Source organism: Actinia tenebrosa, unplaced genomic scaffold, assembly GCF_029948245.1.
Source record: "Actinia tenebrosa isolate PJP-AT-01 unplaced genomic scaffold, QUT_ActTen_1.0 PGA_scaffold4__44_contigs__length_22323623, whole genome shotgun sequence".
Classification (NCBI taxonomy): Eukaryota; Metazoa; Cnidaria; class Anthozoa; order Actiniaria; family Actiniidae; genus Actinia; species Actinia tenebrosa.
Window position 1 is genome coordinate 17,002,154 of NW_028292581.1, and position 23,161 is coordinate 17,025,314.

Below are 23,161 nucleotides of genomic sequence, written 5' to 3' on the forward strand. Positions count from 1 at the left end.
TTCCATTCCCTTTCATTCATTTATAATTTTCCTTTTGTCTTCCCCTTTTGTACTTAATTCACTTGGCATGAAAAAAGTTATTCGACTTCATGGAATGAAAAATATTCCGGACACACCATCCATTCACCATCCATTAAGTTATTAAACCTCACATGCATGAAAAAAGTCCTGATAAACCAGAAAACCTAAAGAAATCCTGGACGCTTGCAGCTGGAAAAGCACGTGCATCGTTATGACAAACTGACAAGTATAGAGCAGGTTTTAGAGTAGGTTGAATAAGTTGAATATGATTGATTTTAGGTTACTGTGATGCAGTATAGGATTTCAGGTGATCTTCATTCTGCTCTGCCTTTTAACCTTGTCACATTTGTTGACGAACATGAAGCAACGAAGTAAGTAAGAATTTTGTGCAGGTGACTTGGTTTGTTATTTACTGCTAAGGTCATTGTAAGGGGGTTTCACTTATCTCAGGAATTAACCCATAACGTAGTTGTTGGTAACGTGAGGTGGCCCAAGCCTCGATTTTTCTTGCCAATTTCAGAATACGTGTCATTCTCTTGTGAATGAAATTCTTTTTCCAGACCGCATTTTATTCCCTAGAGAATAATTTTTTTGTTTCGGTTGTAACTATATTCATGTATCTTCTCATGCACAAATGTTAAAAAAAGAAATGATACTCTAGAGAATGACACATGGTCTACTGATGGACACAGGTGGCCCAAGCTTCGATTTTTCTTGAGCATTTCGGACCATGTGTCATTCTCTTGTGAATAAGATTCTTCGTTTGAGTTGTATCCATATTCATGTGTCTTCTCATGCGCAACCGTTAAATAAAGAAATGATACTCTAGGGAACGACACGCGGTCTGAAATGGTGATAAACTGTGGTTAAGGTTCATTTCAGTTATTTTATTCTTTCTTTCTCAGATCAATGGAGATCATCTTGAAGCTTCGCTGTAACATCGCGCAAAGCAGGTCAGTACTTTCTATCATCAATAGGCCACGTTCGATATCTTATATCTTAAAGCGCTGAAATACGAGACACAACAACGTCCAACTTGTCGCGCAATATTGTTGCGGTGCAAGTTCGAAAACAATGTTGCTCGTTTTACACCCTATCTATCCAACTTGTCACGCAACAAAATCTTTTGTTGCAAGTAGAGACTATCACGGTGATACTCTGCACGCTGATTGGCTACAAGCTGCATAATTCAAGATGGTGGCCGCTTCTGCACATAAAATGTTGCGTGACAAGTTGGACGAGTGATGAAAAACCAGCAACAAATCACAAATTTGTTGCAGAAAGTTGATCTACGTTCTCCTTTTTGCAACAAGTTTTCCCAACTTGCAACAAAAGATTTTGTTGCGTGACAAGTTGGACGTTTTTGTGTCTCGTATTTCAGCGCCTTTACTTTATGTATGGTACAAATACTTGGATCGTCAAATATGTTTATTGGTAAGAATAGAATAATGTACCATATACGACGTCCCTACCTTTCTACTGAGTAGCATTTCTACAAAAAAAATATTGCCGAAAGTTTGGTAGAAATGTTTCTCAGTTCAATACCCAATAATAACGATACGTAATATATTCATTCTCAACCAAAAGTCTGCAGCTTGGTATAATATGCATATATATACATTTTTTCACTTTCTAGTTATGGTAACAATGTCGTGGTTAGAATTCCTGTTCCAAAATCAACAGACTCGTGAGTACCCAACATCACGTGATACTCCTCCCCCCTCCCCCCTCCCCTACACCCTCCCTCTCAGGACCAATCAGTTGACAATTTGTAGTATGGTTGGAGCAGTTTTTGTATGACTGTGAAAAACTCTGTGCCGTGTGCGTGCCTTGCCGTGACCGCGGATGTATTCTAGAAATTTCATTGGCTGATTTTTTCTTGCTTAATGTGATTGGTCTGGCAGTGTCGTGACCTTGACGTGACAGTGTTCACGCCCTCTTAATGCCGTGTTTTGGGCATTTGATTGGATAGTGAGTAACTTGGGTAAAATTGGGCAATATGATTGGTCAGGCGTATGCCTTGTTGTGTCACGACCGTGCCGTTCGTGTCTTGAGCTTTTCATAGTCATACAAAAATTGCTCTATGATTGGTCTGACAGTGCCTTGACCTTGGCATGACCGTGACCTTGGCGTGACCGTGACCTGGCGTGACCGTGTCCACGCCCTGTTCATGCCGTGTTTCGGTTATTTAATTGGATGGAAAATACATTCTTGTCCATTGTCATTGATCTGGCGCATACCTTCCCTTGTCATGACCGCGTTCTTCCCGCGAGCTTTTCACAGTCATACGAAAACTGCTCTAAAAATCCACACGATACCATCACGTCTATTGATAGCAGCCTATGTATAAATCATTAAACAAAACTCTGGTTTTTCCAGTGTTTCTTATACCATCGCACAATCTGGACAGTCCGGGGAATACAAGCCTTCAGAGAAGACCTTCTACTGGACGGTTCGTAAAATCCAGGGCAGAGCCGAGGTGTCAATATGTATGAAGGTCAGTAGCTCTACACGCAGCCCCCTCCCACGCCCCACCAACACACACGCGCGCGCGCGCCTTCAAGACATGCTAATCCGAATCTAGCGCCGAAGTACACTGTTTGCCAAAATAGAAACTTCTTTAATAATCATTTCTTTTTGACTTGATAATAATATATCCCAAATTCTGAATCGTGCATAGGGAAATGGTTTTAAAATTTTGCTCTCTTTCAGATTAATTTAAAAGAAAAGTTGAAAACTGCAAGAAAAGAAATTGGACCCGTGAGGTACGAGCACTTCTGTTCTAATTTTTTCTTCCTTTTTTGAAATTTGATATTCATGGCTAAAAATTAAAAAAGGTATATTCATCTATTTTCTCTTTTTTAGCCTTGATTTCGAGATACCGATGTACATCTGCTCAGGGATGACAATTCGTTATCTCAAAGTATTTAATAAAGAAAAAGCTACGAATCCATTTCGATGGGTGCGTTACATTACCCATAGGTAAGTGCTGGACACGTGACTTGCCCCTTCCTCACCCCCCCCCCCCCCCCCCCCCCCCAAGTCCTCTTATCTATCCTAGAGTTTGAAAAAGCCAGCCAACCAGATAAAATTGCTTAAATGATAACAATAACTCGTGTATTTTCTCGAGAAAAAAGAAAGTCGACAAGAATAAAAAAATCAAAAGCGATCGACATCAGACAAGTGCCATCAATTATTGTGCTATTATTATAAATCAATAAGTTTTAATAGTTATTTTCTTTGTTTTTCCCCGTCAGCAACTCATATGTCATTAGGATATAGCCGAAGAACTGATGATAAAGCTACATGTTGTCAGCAGTTGTATATTAAGCGATAAAGAAAAAAAGATATACATAAGATTTCATTGTTTGTATTTTTGCGTGGTAAAGCCCAACGAAGTCAAAAATCTTTTACGCGTACATGAAAACCTGCTAACCGTTCTGTTGTCAGATCATCTTTCGCTAGATTTGTATTTGCTTAAAAAGTTAAAAAGAACTGTGCAAAATACTCCTTTTTACAGTTCCGTTCAGTGACCACGAATGATAGTTCCTAGCCAAGGCTGGAGTTTCCGCGCATAGCAAAACTATACTTTATATCATGCGCTGTAACTCCAACCTCGGCCTGGAACTATTATTCGTGGTCACTGAACGAAACTGTAAAATGGAGTATTGATTATAAACTGTGTGTATCTAGGACTGAAATGAATTGTATTAAAATAAAGAAATAAAGTATTGCTTGTGTTTTATGCAGAAGTGTTATGTTTAGTCTTTGAGATAATCAACGGCTCTCGACGCTTCTTCATCACTAACAGTATGGGGAGGGACATAAAAGACCCTAGCATTTTCAATTGCTTCTCAAAAGCAAGCGCTGAGTCATCCTAGCGATGAAGTAGGTTTTGGTGTACTTCAGTTAGTTCCATATATATCCCTCGAAAAGTTTGTGTTCTTCAACAAGCAATTAGGGACCTTTAGATCCGACGACGAGTACAAGTACGAGTTTTTACCTTTAAAAGAGAGGCACTATCATTTCGTAGTCGTTATAGAGTACGTATAGAATGAAAATTTAGATTGCAAAAAAAAAAAAAAAAGAAAAAAATCGAAAATCCAATACGATTCAGTCTTAACCAAGTACACAGGACCAATTTTAAAACTCGTCTTCGTACTCTCTCTCGTACTTGTCGTCGGATCTAAAGACCACTTTAAATGCCATGGAAAGACGTACGACGGTAATGTGTGGATATAACGTTACCAAAAACAAGGATAAACGCGCTTCCATACTTGGGATTCCTTTTCAAGAATGCAAGGAAAACTGGTTATCGATATTATTGATATTTTTTAATTGATTGATCAAAAAGGACCATACTTCCAGACATCGATTGCTGAACCGTCGTATGGCAGCGCGAAGCATTTACGGCTACGCCGGAGATTTCGACCCCGACACCGCTATCCGGGATTTACAGACTGATCAGGAAGCTCGGCCGAAGCCTAAGGGAGAGGTTAGTCGGCCCCTAGACCGTAGATGATTAACCCCTTGCTTTGACCAGCAGACCAAATGACCGATTTTGTCGATAATGACTAAGAGACCACGTTCTCCTTTTTCCATGTGGGATGCGTTTTTGTCAGAATAAAATAGACCCCTTGCATGTGACGTCAAAACAGCTCGTTCTGGGGGACAAAACAAAAGAATTCCAATCTCCTGAGAATTGGAACCTATATGCTCAGATTTTGAGCTGCATTCCAAAGGGCTGAAGGAAGTCCATAGCCGCAAAGTATATTTGCACGCAAACTTGGGGGAAATATCTTTGATAGACGGCAAATTTTGGTGTGATAAGACTAAATAGAAAAATGGGAAGATTCTATCAACGAGTTGTCCAGTCCGTCATGTCATGTGCTGCGACTCGGGGATTTCTTTCGAGCGAGCACAAGGAGAAATGACACGAAGATTGGGATTACAGTTCGAGCACGCGCACTTGAAAGTTCGTGATAAGCGCCCACCAAAATGCGCTAAAACACATCGTTGCGCGCGCGGGAGATGTGCACTTGGCAGCGCGCGCATTCAAATACGAATGCAACGATAAGGCGCGCGCCAACTGCCAAAATCCAAAGCAAAACCGTTATGACGAATCGCTCAGATTTTTTTTAAACGTTTTATTTGTCGTGAAAAAATGTCCGAAAACGAAGATATAGCGCAGCTTACCTTCCCAGAAAAGCTTTGGTACTTGGTCAATGAGCCCAAATGTGATCACATTGCCTGGGGCCCTGAAGGACTAAGCATCGTCATCACCGATAGCCAGGAATTCTCCAAAAACATTCTCAACAATCCTGCCAAAACCTATTTCAAAACAAAAAACCTGACAAGCTTCGTTCGTCAGTTGAACCTATATGGCTTTCGCAAAGTATCGGATCACAAGAGAGTAGGGGATTCGCGGCAGGACCCCAACAGATGCGAGTTTAAACATCCATCATTTAGGAAGGACAGGAAAGGTTTGATCCCAATTTGAAATTTATAAATAATTTTCCGTTAAAATCGATCTGTGAGTATCGATAAAAGAAGTACCATCGCTTACCTTGCAAAAGTGAACCATCGAATTAAAATATCTAGGATCAATGCTTTAGTTCCTGATCGAAGACCAAAATTAGTCAAGGACGAATTTCCGAAATTGTGATGTTTTTTGGAGAACCGTTTCGATGTTCTGCGTGGAATTTCGGTTTTGTTTTGATGCAATATACGTGATACATGCAAAAAAAAAAAATTATAAAATCTCCAGCCTCTCATAAAGAGAGAATATGAAAACCAGGCCTAAAAGCAGCAGTTCGCAAGCGTTCATTTTTTACCACAGCCTCCCCTTGATTTTATTTGACAATTCACCACATAGGGCAGGTGATACAGCAGTAGAACACGAAGTCCCTTACAAAGCTTCTCACTCTTTGTTTAGATATTTAGATTTAGGGAAAGAATCGCTTTCAAAATTTCAAAATTTAAATTTTTACCAATCGTGTGAAGATAAATTTGGAATGAAATTTACCGTACAGTGTTGATGCGGCCGAAGTCCCACGAAAATATATATAGCTTTATTTGGATATCAAGAGAATATTAATATTCTCTTGTTGGATATTCATAAAAGGCTTTTTTTTTTTAATCTTTTTTTTTCTTTATTTATTATTTATTATTATTATTACTAAGCATTAAAAAATATTTGATGTCATCCTTAGACTTACTGGAAGAAGTCAAACGCCACCAAAACCACACCAAAAGAGAAGAATCGCCAAGCGAGGAGAAACCCCACACCACACCACCAAACAACATCCCACCTTATCTATCTTACTTCCCGATCAATTCTATGTCACCTCCGTTCTCCATGTGGACCAACTGGGACGCGTACCTCCAAGCCATGGGTATCTTTCCTTACCTACCTACGGTGAGCTCGCAGTGTGGGTTTGCAGACATGCCGAGTCACGTCCCGGCCGATTACTGCAGTAGAGAAGCTATGGTACCTCCCTATGGTGGCTATATGCCTCCGTACTACCAGATGCCACAGTGTGGTTATAATACCGATATGAGCATGATGAATAACAATGGTATTGATTCATTGAACAATGGTTAGTAAGTAACATTAAGGTATCTCTGTGGGGTGTTCATTATTTGGTTTCCTACTTGGGCTGTGGTTAGACCTCTAGGGGTAGGCCTAGCTCTTGACCTTGGGCATAATGTTTTCCCCATTTCAGACCTCGTGTCCTTCAGCTTCCCTTACAAGAATAAGAATAGCCCTAAAAGGTATTAGAAAACATCAAAAAAGTAACGGATGGTAAAATAATTTTGATTATTCATTTAATTGAAACACCCGAGGTTTTCTTTACCACTCAGAAAGCTTTCTCAATACCCAACTAGTTTGTTTACACCTATCATAAAAGACTGACACAGCCAAAGTCAACGTTCGATAAGTGTTGCTGTGGACATAAGTCATTCCAATATCCAAGAGTAGCTGGAATGCCTAGTGATTTTAATATTGAGATAGTTAGTGTTTGCTTGTAGTGAGTCGACGAAGCCATTTCAATTGAACCTCTATTTTTCGATGTATACCCATAATCCCTTTCGGTCTTGGAACGACCTAGCGCCTATCTCCTTCGGTTCTGACAACCTTTTTTAAAAATAGTTTTACGATGAAATTGTATTTTCCATGCATCTTATCTCTCGTCTCTCCCTGCAAAAGACAGCAAACCCGTCGACTCCAGCTCGGTATCTCCGCTGCCCACAGTCAAAGTCCCACCCAGTAAACCATCTGTCGTCATCATCAACAACACCCTGTCCTCCTCACGAGACGTCCCTAACGAAAACGGTGGTTGTTATGGCAAATGTGACGTCATCAAATATGACGACAGCAAATGTGACGTCAGCAAATGTGACGTCAGCAAGTCCACAAAGGCAGCCAATAGCGTTGGTTCAGACGTTTACGTGTGTCGTGGTGGTGAAGAAGCCAAACAACCAATACCTGCTGATCAAAGACCAGAGGTCAGTACACCTACAAAGACTGGTGGTGCTCCTAAGTTCTGGCGTAGAACAGACATTGTAAGTCCATTACGACCACCGCCACACGACATTCACTCAAAGATAACCGATATACAGACCAACAACGCGAAAATCACAGAAGGAAAACCGTTTGACAAAGAAAAATTAACTCATGACGAAGGGGAGAAAGAATTTGATGTTGAGTTCCAAAGTAGACGCAAAAGAGTTAGGTTTGAAATGAATGGACAGAATTGATAAAACGCATACAAAGCTTTGGTCTACTTGTTCACACAGCATCGTGATATACTGACTGATAACACAAGGTTTCTTATCATAAATTTCATTAATTAAAAAAGTTTAGTTAATTTGTACTGGGGTGTTTATTTCTGAAAATTTTCCACATTTTCAAGTTAAGTATAATTTGTTTGTTCGCCAAAGCTGAAATTTTAATGCTAAAAAATTTAAATGTGTAAATAGATTGCTTATTAAGCTTATTAAGATATATTTATAGAAAGAATAAATATTATAGAAATAAATAACCACAATGTTTGTCCGTTTTCTAAGTTTCTAATGGGATCACGGGTGGCGCATTGCATTTCACTCACCTCTCACCTCTGGGATATCGGCCAGGGTTCACCGTAGAGTCTGTTGTGAGTCTCTCATTTGATCCGAGGGGTTTTTTCTCCTGGGCCCCAGTTGTACGAAGCCTGGATAGCGCTATCCGGCGGATAAATCCTTATCCAGTGGATAAGGAGATGCTGTTTTCCAACAAATTTATCCACTGGATAAGATTTATCCGTCGGATAGCGCTATCCAGGCTTCGTACAACCGGACCGTGGTTTATAAGCTTTTCTTCCTCCCCAAAACCCTATATGCCAAATTCTAATACCGTAGTCCCCGTCACAGTTCCCTGCGCCATATTGAAAAGTAGCTTTGCCTTTGCATCGAAGACAGGACGGCGGTGAGCTTGCAATGAAAGAGAGACATGTGAATAACTGTCCAAGGTGTTACTCAAAGTCTGTAACATTGCAAGGTCACTGCTGTTCTGACTTTGAGGCACAGGCACGGTTACATTCTAAGCATGGATTTAAAAAAGGTAAAGTACCTATATCTAACGTCGGTAATTCCTTCAGTGGAAATTCAACTGCTATCAATGGAAGCCGACGGTGCGCACTTTACCCCCTCTCTCTATCAGTGCTCTGTTTTAAGAGTATTTAAAGCTGAAAGCTACACGGATTAGAGAGAAGTCGAAACAGACGTGGAGATCCTAAGGATTGAACCGTGGACTTCAAGCTCTGAAGGTCGCGCACTAACCAACTGAGCTACGCCTGCTCCAATTTTTTGTCGCAGGGAACTGTGAAGTGGACCATTTTGAATCTGTTATACTCCAGTTTCGAGTTCTCTTTGCTCAGCCTTTGCCTCGGCTGTGTGTTATAATATTCAACCATTCAACCAAAACCCGTAGCATTTTAATCAACTTGTATTGTTCCGTAATACCATAGTTGATATTAACATGGTAGTACTGTAATTACATTCCCTACTATACAATGGACCTGTATAAAAGAAAAGAACACATTTGTACACATTCGAGGCTAAGACTGAGCGAAGGCGAACTCGAAATGGGAGTATTTAGGAATGCCCTGTCTTTGTTCAGCCAAAGAAAAGAACACGTACGTATACCCACGTCATTGTATATACTCTAAAGAGACCAAGCTTATAGCTTTTTTAAATCTTTATTGGATTTCACTGACTCATGTAGTCATGTACGTTCAAGTGTTACACTCCATCACTTATCACGTGATCGTGGTCACATGACCATCGTCATACTAATGGTATAAACCGTTGGTCATAAATACCTCAGTTGAGACTTTGGAAGAAATCAATGTTTGATACTTGTAAGTATTTTTAAACATCACTACGTAAAGCAATATTAAAATCACTTTCTCCACCCAAGAAGGGGGATAATGGAATCACTCACTACCCCAGCGGGAGGTAGTTTGTACCCCTCACCACCCTTGTAAGGAATTTGGTCTCTCCAACAAATATTGTCGAGTTCGATCAAGATTGATATGATTGTGGAGGTTTTATAAAAGGATATGCAGCTAAAATAAGTTTCAAAAAATAAGAATTTAAGATATTTTTATATCGGGGAGCAAATAAAGGTTAAATTGATTTCAGCTTACGGCTGCAGTACAGTAGATATTTTGATTACAAGTGTCCCACCGACAGAACTGAATCAAAATAACGTGAAGGCACGTGACTCAAATATCAAGAAAGCCACGAAACCGTCACGTATTAAAAAGACAAGTTGTGATAAGTTGGGCACGTGACTATCATGTGACAAGTTTATCTGTTGAAGGCGTCCCAAATGCCCACTGTACGTTTCTGCAAAAGAAATTCTTTTTGCAAAACCTGTTTTAACCTGTTTACTTTAGTTTTAACATCTAGTTTTTCTTGAATAAAATTTCCAAGGTAGATTTGAAGTTAGTTTTCCTCTGAGGCTTGTTCAGTTAAGGATTAATGCGGCATTTAATTCTGCAATAAAAATGACACGAATTTAGTCTTGATGTCCTGTCTTGATAAGGAAGTGTCTGTCTGTCCTTCTAGTCGTCAATTTACTCGACCACCCTGCATTCTTGTTTGCAGACTGGTTTTTGATGTTTACACAGATATAAGCAAAGATCCTTAATGGTGCCCATCTTATAATCACATCTCGGTACAGCACACTGGTCGTAAGTCATTGGCAAAGCACACTTAGTTTCACATTTCTTCACTTTAACGACTCGTGGTTTTTCTTCTTCGGCTTTGTCGCTTTCTCCTTTGCCTTCTGCCTTGCTTATAGGCTTTTCTTCTTCGTCTTCATCTTCATCCTCTGGCTTCGCAGCTCCGCTAAACAGCTGGAAATCCAGCCCATTTGCGACTGGTTTGAGAAGTTTGCTCAAACTTTCCATTCCCTTGCGTATTGCCTCGGCACTACCATCATCTTCAGCGCCAGACGCTTCACCTGACGACGTTTCAATACCTGATGTCACCTCGTCACTTTCTCCAGACGAAGCCGAAGTTTCAGTGTCTTCTTTCACTGCTACTAAAGCGGAAGGCTGTACTTTAGCAATCGTAGATTTCTTGGTGCTCACTTCTTCATCACTGGCATTCTTCTTTGGTTCTTGTTCTGTTTGTTTGTCACTGTCGGCAACTTGTACAGTTGTACTTTCAGCTGGAGATGTTTGGTCACTGTTGCTATTCGTTTCTTGTGCTGATTCGCCGATGCCGGATTCAGCATCATCGCTGGGTGGGGCCCCAGACGAACCACTTGCTGGTGATGAAGTCTGAGTATCACTTGCAGCCTCTACTGTGTCGCTACCAGAGCTGACACTGTTGACTTCTTGTTGGTCTTCTGTCTCCTCTGGTTCTTTCTGACCAGAAGCTTCGACTGTGTCGCTACCAGAGCTGACACCGTTGTCTTCTTGTTGGTCTAATGTCTTCTTTTCTGTATTCTCCGCTTCTCCCTGACCAGACGCTTCGACTATGTCCCTCCTTGTGCCCTGCGTCTGTTCGTCAGTGTGTGCTCCTCCATCTCCGCTTGATCCAGCGCTATTTCCACTTATATCAGACTGTTCCTCAGAGCTTGACTGGTCTTCATTGATCTCGCTGCTTCTCGTACCGGAACTGTCTCCACTTTCTTCCGAATGAGACCCTGATCCAACAGAGATGTCCTCTACCGCGTCAGTTTGCTTGATATTATCGCCGCTTACATCTTCTTCGTCTAAAGACCGTCTCTTGATGTGTGTTCGTGGACTATTTGACATCGCTTCCAGTGCTCTGCGTAGTAAAGCTCTTCCCAGCATACTTTGGGAGCTCAATTTCCTGTTTGGCGAGCATGAGCCGTAACGGAGGACCGCTGACACGGCCAGTATAGTTAGGAATAAAAGACGCATAGCTGAAGAGAAAAAAGAGAAAAGTTTCAAATTACCGCTGTGTTTCTTTATTACAGACTCATTTACTCAGGGTTAGCCTCATTTCAGTGTCTAAATATTCACAAATACCAACGTTAAAGTAAAGAATGCACAACTTCAACAACACAAACAATTTGAAATTCCGCGGAACTTCACTGGAACACTGCAGCTGTTCTTCACAAAAACAAGGCTAACACTCAGAGAACTCACAATGCAATACAAGAGAAAGAGCTTCCTTCACAGGAAAATGATCTTCAAAAACTAAATGAAATCTGTTATTACTGCATTTTTCATAAACATGCGAACTTTGTCTCCGAGCTGCACGCTGAAATTTGGTTTTTCGCTGCCGCCAGTCAAAAATATGAAAGGTACCGACTGATTTTATTTTTGATTGACGGCAGCGAAAACCAATTTCAGCGCCAACTCGCAGACACAGAGTTTGAATTCGCATCTTTATGAAAAATGCAGTAATTGTTTTTGTAGTTTATATATAGTTGGCCGAGTTCATATGTAAAGAAAGAGATAATTTGTAAAACACCTGATCCGTAACGATTTCAAGTATATATTTATTTATGTATCTATAAAAGCTATATCCATTTTAAATCGCTTTGTGGTCATTGCGCTCGCGTGGTGGACCCGCCCCATAAACCTGAAAAATATTATATATTTATTCCACAAAACGAGAAGTTTTCTAAGATGATAATGTTAAATAAACTGAAGAGAAATGCTAAACCAATCGTTCATTGTCCATGATGATTTCTAACAAGCCTGAGCAAACAAAATATTTAGAACTCAACAACATTGGTTCAGTTGTCAAACGCAGATTTTTCGAGTTTGTCAAGATTTAGCAATAGGAATTACAATGTGAAAAAAATAGAGAGAAGCTATGCTTGTAGTCAGACCTAATACTTATATTTTCATAAGCATAAAAATAAAACTAATACAATCCAGTTAACGGTGTATCGGATTTTATAAATCGCATGACAGATGATGAAAAATTTGCAGGTCCTTCGCTACCGATCGTTGAACTTGTTCAAGAATTTCCATCAAATACTCTAATAATCAACCAAATATTGTAAGTCGTATATTATAAATATCTCGTGTAAAAGTTATAACTGATTTGGAGAAAAAATAGCTCGAAATTGGAAATGAATTTAGCGATAAATCTCCTATATTAAAAATCCAAAATGACACTTATTCCATTACCTGTCGTTCCATGTTGATATTTTTATGTTTGCAACTCTAGCTTGAGAGATCTAATATTTACTCCGAAACTATTTCTAAGTGAAAAAAGCATTTCACTCTTACCTTATTTTAGAGAAGTTCCCTAAAAACAAAGCTTTAAATGCGTTACAAGATGAAAGTTTCTGTTAAGAAATCTTCCTTCTCTTCCTTATTGGCGACTGACCAAATTTGGCTTAGGTTCATTAATATTCATGAAATGTTTGTGTGATGTAATTTGGCTGGTTAGAGGCGAGTGACACCACACTCGTACATGACGGTTTTTCTAAGGTCAGGTCAAATACGAGGCAAGATTTTATCATTTTACTAAAATATAACTAGTTTTTCCACTGGGACAGAAGAAAAACTATATCTTTACGAGTTGTGCTTCAAATATCTTTATACAACTTTGGCTTGATTCAAGACTGTTTTAGTGGTAAAGTTGGTTGACAATTTCGCGGGTTTTCACTGTGTTTACAATTGAAGTGAAAACAATTACCAGTCTGTTTTAAATACAATTGCTTAAAATTTTCTAAAATTCCTTAATTTCCTTAAATTTTCCATTTATTCAGTTATTCCAGTTTCTACTGCGAAAAACGTATAATCGTTTGTAGAATAAAGTACAACTCTTGTCAAAAGCTGACAAATTTAAAATCTTGAAAACTAAATTTCTAAACTAAATGTATCCAACATTGGACACTAACCAAAATTTGAATCGATGTGAAAAATCACTTATCATGGAGCATCTAGAATTTTGTGGGTGGGGAAGAGCTCAGAGTTCACTATACTCCCAGAAGCAAATTTTAAGTTTCTTCATCAGAGATGTTTTTCATTGAAGATATATATTCAATTCCAGGACAAACTGGACAATATCGTTTAATAATGTGATGGGGGAGGATCACCTATGTCCTTCGTCTGAATTTCATAACTTCCTGTATCACAATTTCGAAACATTCTCGTGTCGCTTGTCGGAATTAACCCCAAACAGGACCACACCAACCCACCAACCCATCAACCCACCAACCCACCAACCCACCAACCCACCAACCACCAACCCACCAACCCACCAACCCACCAACCCACCAACCCACCAACCCACCAACCCACCAACCCACCAACCCACCCCACCAACCCACCAACCCACCAACCCACCAACCCACCAACCCACCAACCCACCAACCCACCAACCCACCAACCCACCAACCCACCAACCCACCAACCCACCAACCCACCAACCCACCAACCCACCAACCCACCAACCCACCAACCCATCCAACCCACCCAACCCACCAACCCACCAAACCCACCAACCCACCAAATCCACCGAAAATATGAAGTACTTCTTACTCTCTTGACGACTATCATTTCCGCCAAAACTACGGAGACTTCATCTGGCCTATGCTTTAGTACCCGAATTTAATACAAACAAAATCGTTTATTTCACACCTTTCAGTTTTCATTTATTAAAACGACTTTTAGAAAGCTTGAACCTTACATACACGTGTATACCATTGCAATGAAAAAATATTTTTTTTACATTCAAGTATATTTCTGTTTAAAATTTAAGATACTAAGATATATTAAAAATAATCGGATCTCAGATGAAACCAAAGCTGGTTTTGTTTCTGATTGTTTGTTTTGCCAGTTTGTACACACATTAAATAGGTTAGATTATGGATTGAAGTTCTTTTTCTATCCAGCAAGTTTATAGTTTATTAGACATACCATATTTTTTTATTCAAAGGTGTTAATCGAAGCAAGGCAAACAGGAACAAAGCTCGTGTTCTAAGAGTTTGTGTTTGACAAGCCCTACATTATTTCCTTGTACTTTGCAGACAACATCTACAGTCACCGGCTTGGTTTTCACTGGTGTACAACATGTACACTTTCGTCGGTCGTTGTGCGGAGAATCAGAGGTTAAGCAGGCACCACTGCATTGCTTCAGAGGCGCACGGCGTTTATAACAACCAACTAGTTTGATTTCGACGTTCGCGGTGCGCGGCTCGCAGACTTCGTTTCCGTATTGACGTCTGAATATCTGATAAGGTTCTTGAAAACTGCTTGAGTCAGCCACAGTCAAAATGAGTAACAGGAAAACTGAGTAAATGATGAAACTCATAGTTTATTCTGTGGATGAAAAAAGAAAAAAAAAAAGAATTACGCTAAGAAAGTACAATTATTTTTCCTTCATGTGGTAATATTGCAGGTGCAGGAAGCTTCAAAGGGGCACTTGAATGAAAACGCCCCAATTTTCGAAAGTCCAAATAACTGAAGTATTTGAGGATAATATGACTCAATTACGATTATGAAAATTAGATTAGTGAAAATTTTAGCCTGTGAGCCACTTGCAGTTGAGAAATTTTGATTTAAAAGCAAAAAGAACAATAGGGTTGAGTAAATGACGTCATTTACTCACAATTCAGTTGCTGAATAAAACTGATGATTTTCACACCCCACTTTTGACTGTCAAGAAATATGTTGCTTGGCTACTATTGAGGCCATATAGATAGGTTTACCCAAGTTTAAAGTCATTTCCAATTTTCATCGATTTTCGTCCAAGTGCCCCTTTCAACTACTTGAAACGCACAAGTAAAAAGCGATTATGCAACAATTTTAAAAAAAGGTTGAAGTGGTGAACGGCGAATGGTAATCGGTGACTGGCCGGTTGCACGACTGAAAGGAATTCGGAATGACCTACCTCCAATATCCCTTATCGTTACTATCGCTTAATTATTACTTATCGCCGTTTGACCCTGCAGTCTTTCTTGAAATAGCTGTATGTACTTGAAAAAGGATGATTTTCTAAAAAGTTACTTTGAAAACATTCCAAATTGACAATTTTACTACGAAAGTTACCGGACTGTGGATTAGGCTCTGAGTTATCCTATGACAATCACGCCCACTTTCGCATGATTACTCCACGCATTTTCGTCGACAAATTCCAAACATTCCACGTCGGTGTATACGTTCAAAATCAGAGGAGGATCCGGGACTATCCACTCCTAAATGCCTTTGCGAGCTTATCGTTTTCTTTGGTTTCGACCCTAACAATACTAATACCTAGCCTTTTGGTTTAGCATTTGATGAAGGACATGTTCGACTAATTTGGCAAATAAAAGTAGCCAGTTGTAGGATCTATACTGAACCTGAAAGTACTCCAAATTACTCCAGCCTATTTTGACAAGTATCTCTAAATGATTTCTTGAAGAATTTAGAAAATAGATAGATAACGCTAAAAGCTATGACAGTAAGTACAATTGACTGTTTTCAATTTCGAAAAATATTAATTTCGGCTGTTTAGTTGGAAAATGTTATGTCTTAAAATGGATCCTCCCCTGGTTCAAAATGGCACCAAAATGTCATATACTAAAGACTACACATGGTGTTTGTAATTTACCAATGAAAATGGTTGGAGTAATCATACAAAAGTGGGCATGACTGTCATAAGAAAGCTCCGCCGACGGCCTATTCCCCGCAATTCGGTAATTTTTATAGTATAAAGTATTCATCAATCTAATCTCAAACAACCACACCACGCACGCATGTGGTTGTGATTGACTAATGACAAAAAGTTTCGATTCTTGGCCCCGGCACGGGAATCATTTATTCTAAAACTTAATGAGGAGAAAACAAAGCAAATCACTAATGTGACGGTGGTTTGGAAATGTACTTTTTCTTGGATTTTCTGCGCCTCGTTTTTTTCAACTCACTTTTCGGTGTTTGGAAATCCGCGGAGGAAGAACTCTCTCGCGTGTTTGAAATATTACTAATGGTATTGCTAAAACACAGAGTTATAAATAATCAATTTGATTACCGCCAGACGATCTCAACTTCCTGGCTTAGTATTACTGATTGAATAAAAGACTCAAATGAAAGAATCAAATGATTTAACCTTTTAATTTTGCACGGATTGGTCTGACTCAATGAGTATCGAATGAAAACGTAAGTTGATTAAGTGACATGCGCCGGATAATTTTTTATTACTTCGCTCTAAAGGGCAAACGCAATTTTAATTTTAAATGTCAAATGAAAATTAATGTGGTACCTTCGCTGGTAAGGCGATAAACATCAACATTAATCTAGAATAAAGTTTTGTATTGCTATAATTTTATTTATTTATTTTATTAGTAGGCCGGTTGGTAGCGAGAAAAAACATCTTTTTCTCAGTGCCGTAGCCACCGGTTCAACCGGACCAACTTTCGGTGAAAAATAATAAGAAAAATATTTTTAAAATGTAAGAAAAACCAAAGGACCTCGAAAACCGGACCAATCAGAAATTTGTAGCTACGGCCCTGTTTCTAAAGGTCCTGGTTTTGTACTGAATTAATTTCAAAATGCAATTAGTATGCATTCTTTACGCAACTAAAACTGGTGAAGGTCTAGCTTGACGGATACCAAATAAACTTGAAAGAATGCTACTAAATAAAGTCAAATGAAAAACTCTACATGATACGGTTAAAACTGTAGGAATGACTAGTTAATTCTTTTTTATTTAGTTTTTTCATTCAAGAAACTATTTTAATTTTACCGACTGAGCGAGTATTCTATAGAGAAGAAACAGGAAAGAGATGGACGCCCGCTTTTTCGCACTGCTCGCGGATACAAGTTCGATACAATACGAACTCCTAAAGATATGTTTTACGAACTTGACATATTATCAAAAGTCATCCGAATTTCAGAAGATAATCATATCAATAAGATTAAAATAAAAAACATTATCACAACTTTTATACCAATCATTTCAGACCGGATAGATAATATCTTTAACGTAAAGGAAATAAATTAAAAGACTTCATTTTTACTCTCAGCTGTTCAGTAATATTTGCACTAATATTTGCTGTTTACATAGTGAATTTTCTTTGTTTAAAATTCCTTTTATCGTTGAAAAAGTCCTGAATTATAAATGAGGTTTTATTCACGAGTGGAAGTTTTTTGCCAAGCCTAAAGAATATCGACGAACAAATGTGCGATACGGCAAAAACTTTAAAATATAAGAATGACTAATACGTACAAAATTCAGAATCAATAGTCCCAAAGACAAAACAGGAATTTAATTTCCTAAAGGAGGTTGTTTACTAAAGTCAGTCAAGGAAGGGAGGAACTATCAGCTAAATAACTCAAGCTAGGAAAGGATATGGTTATTCTTCTTTTGATTATCATAAACAACACGTTAATTTTTGGTGATATCGCGGACCCAAATACTGGCGAAAAACATATTAAGAGTAAGGGTAGCGTGCTACGACAGTATAAATATTACCGTATGTTTTTCAGAATAAATTTTAGCTGAAAGAAAATAAATAAAACAATTTATATCAAAGTTGAGATATATTCTCACACTTCTGTTTGTTTTTTCACTATTGATAAAAGATTTTTAAATGTTTGAAAACACACGAAAATAATAATGAATATTGCTCAATAACTATTGTTCCCGGAAACCTATTTTCATTGGTCTTTTGAAATTTTCTTGGAAAATTTTTTGGTAAACCTATTTTGGATAGTGCTAACTGAAAAATAAGTATTTCCTGGACTAAGATGGAGTAAATTGAAATATGAAATTTGAATTGAATTTGAAAAATCCACAATAAATTCAGGACAAAAATTGGAAGGTAAAGCAAAAAGTAAAAAGTACAGTAACGAATAAAAATGAAATAAGAATATATGGCAGGATTGACTTGATATGAAAATTAATTTCAAAATAATTTAGATTTATCAATAGGTCTGGAAGGCAGCAAAGTTAAGTAGATTTTAAGAAATTAAGACAACAAATTGACCTTTAGCAAGACATATTTCGGCAGTATGTACTGCAGAAACTGGTGCAAAGGAATCTTACTTTGCAGATGAACTGAAGATGGCAGTGGACGTAAAGCCGAAACATTTCTTTCTTAAAGTTAATTGTTCTGTTTCTTAAAATGTAATTCAATTTTACCTGGTTTAAGATGAAGGATGTTTCAAATTTGGGTTATCACTTGAGGTGCTCTACCACCGACCTGTTCTTTTCAGTGAAGTGTTATTCGAGGGTAGACACGCGTACGGTGCTGTAGTTTATAAGGGTATTGCGACTCTGCTTGATAATCCTCGCTCGACCGTACAGCTCGTCCTAACATACAGGTGGTACTTACGTCAAACTACAGAATTACCACTTTTTCCTTATCATTTATGTGATTGAATCCCACACTCTCGTCTTTGTTTAGCTTATCATAATTTATAACTGCGCCAAGCGGAAAGCCATTTGTTGTTCTCCACAATTGACAATACAAGACAACCCGTAATCATCTTCCAAGCCATTGAAACCTCATTAGTATCGTAAGCTTTACCTTGTGGAAGTGCTTTTTTTGGTTTTATTTCATGAAAATCTATCTTTGTTGGTGTCTGTAATGTTTAATTTTCTTCTGTGTAAATACCCTTAAAAGGGACGTCCACGGGCGTATTTAACTATTGATGACAACGTACAGGCTTAGAGTTTCTCACGGTCTCAATCCATCCAACGCAAAAGTTTATTTTTAACTCCAGATAACTCGGTCAAAAGAAGCATTTGGAAATTGTTAGCTTTTTTCGGCGGCATAATAGTATTAGTTGGGTAGGTTTGTATTGCGCATGCGTAGTAGTATACAAAACCAAAGCAGGTGCCCCGGTCCGGAATTTGAAGATATCTTACGTACTTCCTAAAGGACGGTCAACACAATCTACACTTACGGGATAGATTAAGCATAAAGAAAAATCTCAAGGGATTATTTATCAATAGAATCTATCCGTTGTGGGGTCCAACAAAAGGATCTCACTTGTTTCGCGTCGCTCTCATTATCCCCTTACATTTTTCCCCTTAGATCACAGCTCAAAACACCCCTCCCTGAAATACGTGATGAAAAAGAATGAATCTAATACTTTCCACATCCTTTAATCTTTATCTGTCATAATTAAAAATTGATGGTTTAAAAATTAATAAGAAAACAATAAGAGCTCGAATAGGTTTTTTGTTCCATCCATCATCACATGTTTCAAATATTCCAAGAACGCCTACATAAATAGTATTTCTTGATTCCTAATTTAGAAACTATTTTGGAAATCCATTATCAAGTTGTTCAAATTATGCGGCAACATAGAGTGCACGGGATGATGTCCGAATTATTTTTAAAATCAAATTACCGATATTTCAGACTGGCACGGTCCTGTGGCTCTTTACTTCTCCCGATTCGTTGAGAAAGTTGAGTTAGAATCTGAGACTCGAGCACTACTGGCTCCCTTTCGTAGTCTTTCTAACCGTTTCAAAACTATTTTATTTATCAAAAGATTATTCTAAGTTTTACTAGAAAAAAGCCACCCTAATAACTCTTTCTATGTGGCATAAACACCTTTCGATGGCATTGAAGTTACTGAATTGAACAAATTAAAGATTTATTACTTCGGAAAACACGCTCGAAAATTATGTAGCATTGTTCTATAGAATATTACTGAAGTATTGAGAAATTGAATACCCATGTCAAGTCATGTCAAAAACTGCTCAAAAGAACACAAATTTGAGCCGAGTTCGTGTTTGAGTTAACCGATCCCTGACTGAGATCAACCCAGAGGTTGTTTTAGGATTCAATCTGTGAGTTAGCCGTACCCTGACTTACTATCAACTGAGAAGTTGTTGCAGGGTTTGATCTGTGAGTTAGCCGTACTCAGACGGCTTAGATCAGCCCAGAGGCTGTTTCAGGGTTCAGGGTTTGAGCTGGGAGATAGGCGTACTCTGACTTAGATCAACCGAGAAGTTGTTTCAGGGTTCGATCTGTGAGTTAGCCGTGCCCTGATTAAATTGTTTCAGGGTTTGATCTGCAAGTTAGCCATGCCCTGAATTAGATCAGTCCAGAGGTTGTTTCAGGACTCGATTTGTGAGTTAGAAGTGCTACCCGCAGTTCTATCAGCAGTTATTCAACAGCCTTAGTTTAGCTTTCAGTGGTTACATCGTTCATTGTAAAAATTCTCCTCTTTATTAAATGATGTGTTATTTTCTTATTTAGTACTTCATAAAATTAACTTCTTATTTATATAAACTCTTTGTATATTAATTGTACTGTGGATATTGTCAAGACTGTTATTTCATTTCTCTAGACACATTTTGTGACAACATTTTGAAGAAAAAAATCTCGCAAAAGTATAAGAGTACCTGGTATACCTGTTAATTGCGAGACGTGCAATCACCAGTTATTTTCCCTGAAAAAAGTTTTGGAATTTTTCATCTTTGAACTCTTTACTCTACTGAAAATAAGTAGTTTTTTTTCAGTCGGCTATGCGTCTACTATAATGTCATTCGTATATTACTCGAATTCACACAAAGGTTGATCAGTTTCTAGACATAAAAGTCATTCAAGTTTTTTCATGTTTACCATTATTTTGTCTAAATCGAATCACGTGCGCTACATATTTACACAGTTGTAATACGAAAAGATAGATCAAACAGCGGGCAATTGTACTACCACAACACGCTAGATAAGCATAAGGACAAAACTCTCTTCAACAAACATTATTACTTGCGATTCTGGGATCTTCGCGTCTTGAGCTGCACTTTCTCCGTTGGTAAGTATTTGACCATCCTCCTCAAACCAGTTGATTCAATAGAAGTAAATCCACTTAAAAAGTGGGAAAACTTTTAGTGTGTGGGATTGCAGTTTTTTAGTAAATTTATACTTCAGTTGCGTGCGCGTTTATAATCTTTTATGAAAAAATCCATCACTTATTTCCGCGTTGTACCAACATGTTTTCATGATAATGCTGAACGTGCAGATGTTTTAAAAATCATTTTAAAACTTCTTCAGTTTTATTGCTTGACTCTACTAAAAGTTAATGCGGTTTTAATAAGACTTCCTTGAACTAAAATTTATCACGCTCCAATTACAGCGGTTTTTGGAATCGTACGGTTTTCGTGTGAATGGAAACGTTCGAGAAACCGAACGACATGCCGTAACATTGAAAGACAATCTAAAAGAAGTTTTTCTATTATTAGTATAGTGTAGTGAACAAACGGTACTTTCTTAACAGCACGTACACTTACAGTGCAACCTGCCGTAACATTGAAAAGGTTTCCCATTCCTTCCGCGTGTGAGTCATCAAATCACATTGCGTTAATTACGATTGCGTAAAGTAAAATGCGCTTACGAAATTCTCGCTTGTTTCCCACTCATACAAGTCGTCCCTCAAAGGATAAGACTCTAAAACGTTAAAAACTCTATCTGATAAGCAAAGTGTCAAATGAATTCAAATGCGCGTCCTCTCAGAGTTCCACGCCAGGTCGATCTTACTTGACGGACTTTCCATCATCTATGAGTCAATTAATTAAATTTTAATCTTATTGAACTGGAGTCTATCCGGTCGTTCTTCAAGTACAATCTGGTGATTTGCCGTTGCAAACCGGACTTCCTCGTTGAGTTTGTCTCTCACTTCAAACAAACGAGGACGCCGAAGGGTAACATCAACCACGATCTTAACGAGGGGAAAATTAATCTTAACGACGGGCGGGATAAAAATACTCGAGTTGAAAGAAAAGCGGAAAGATACGTAAATAAATTAAACGACTGAACCAAAAATCATTGATATTTTAAAATCTTTTTCATTACTAAAACTGTCAAATACTACCACCTTTTAAAGAAGTATAGTTGATATGCGAGTGTGATTCTAATTTTTTTTATTCGTTTTAGCAATTAATGTTGTTTTTTAGTTGTTTTTTTTAACGATGATGAAATTATTTTCAAGAGAATGAATCGCACGCGCGCGGTCAGTGACAGATTATCGGTGGTGCTTATTCAAAAGTAGAGAAAAGCTTTATCGAACTCTTTCAACGTAATCTATACTTATCTTTACCATCAACGTCAAGCCATAACTATAGCGATTAAAAGAATTGCATCAAGGAGTATTTTACTTGTTGAAATATAAACTTAGATATTTGATTTCGAGATATAGAAAATCCGATTGAAGCAGGAAGGCAATAAAAAATTACAAACTCGGAGAACAGAACCGGAAGAATCGGACGAGGTTCAGTTACCCGGTTGAAAGAATTACTCTATAGCAAAACCTTCTCAATTTTCTAAGAAAATGGCTCAATGAAAGTTAGATTAAGGGCTAAAAATTGCTGGATTATGAATTAGTATAATACTTTCCTGATCGAATATCCATTTTCACGAAAAACGTTTTACATTTTTGTTTTGTCATTTTTTTTGGAAAGGAAGTAGTAAGAGTGTTTGTTTTATTTTTTTTCTTCGTTTTTTTTTTTTTTTTTTTTTTCCTTGCTACTCAAGTTTTGAAGATTTTATTTAATCAGATACATGTATTCTTTACACATCAGTTTTTGGTGAAGATTTTGATCCCAGTAAAAGTAGAAATGTTTGAATGGTAAAAAAATAAGTCATGGGGAGATAAAGTAAATAGATCATCGCTATTCCACGTACATCTGCTCTAAATATAGCACACACACTTGTTCATTAATG

General features: G+C 38.1%; 2 protein-coding genes across 2 annotated transcripts in view; one reads left to right on the top strand and one right to left on the bottom strand.

Moving 5' to 3' along the window:
• The window catches only part of LOC116303737 (uncharacterized), an 11,743-nt gene extending 7,977 nt beyond the window's left edge, over nucleotides 1-3,766 (top strand). The window contains exons 10-16 of the mRNA XM_089037203.1: nucleotides 301-392; nucleotides 927-974; nucleotides 1,658-1,708; nucleotides 2,401-2,518; nucleotides 2,734-2,786; nucleotides 2,887-3,003; nucleotides 3,279-3,766. Coding sequence (XP_088893329.1) covers nucleotides 301-392; nucleotides 927-974; nucleotides 1,658-1,708; nucleotides 2,401-2,518; nucleotides 2,734-2,786; nucleotides 2,887-3,003; nucleotides 3,279-3,303 — 504 coding nt within the window. The 3' untranslated portion in view covers nucleotides 3,304-3,766. The remainder of the gene's footprint in view (nucleotides 1-300; nucleotides 393-926; nucleotides 975-1,657; nucleotides 1,709-2,400; nucleotides 2,519-2,733; nucleotides 2,787-2,886; nucleotides 3,004-3,278) is intronic.
• Nucleotides 3,767-9,241: 5,475 nt separating this feature from the next.
• LOC148907291 (uncharacterized) lies at nucleotides 9,242-12,898 on the bottom strand. Its single transcript, XM_089037200.1, has 2 exons — nucleotides 12,789-12,898; nucleotides 9,242-11,464 (listed from the first exon to the last, which is right to left on the bottom strand). The coding sequence occupies exon 2, from the start codon at nucleotides 11,460-11,462 to the stop codon at nucleotides 10,143-10,145; it is 1,320 nt and encodes a 439-aa protein (XP_088893326.1). The 5' UTR covers nucleotides 11,463-11,464; nucleotides 12,789-12,898; the 3' UTR covers nucleotides 9,242-10,142.
• Between the last annotated feature and the right edge of the window lie 10,263 nt (nucleotides 12,899-23,161).

What these genes read in the sequence shown, in the direction of transcription:
- LOC148907291 (XM_089037200.1), bottom strand. Translation starts at nt 11,462, where the DNA reads ATGCGTCTTTTATTCCTAACTATACTGGCCGTGTCAGCGGTCCTCCGT.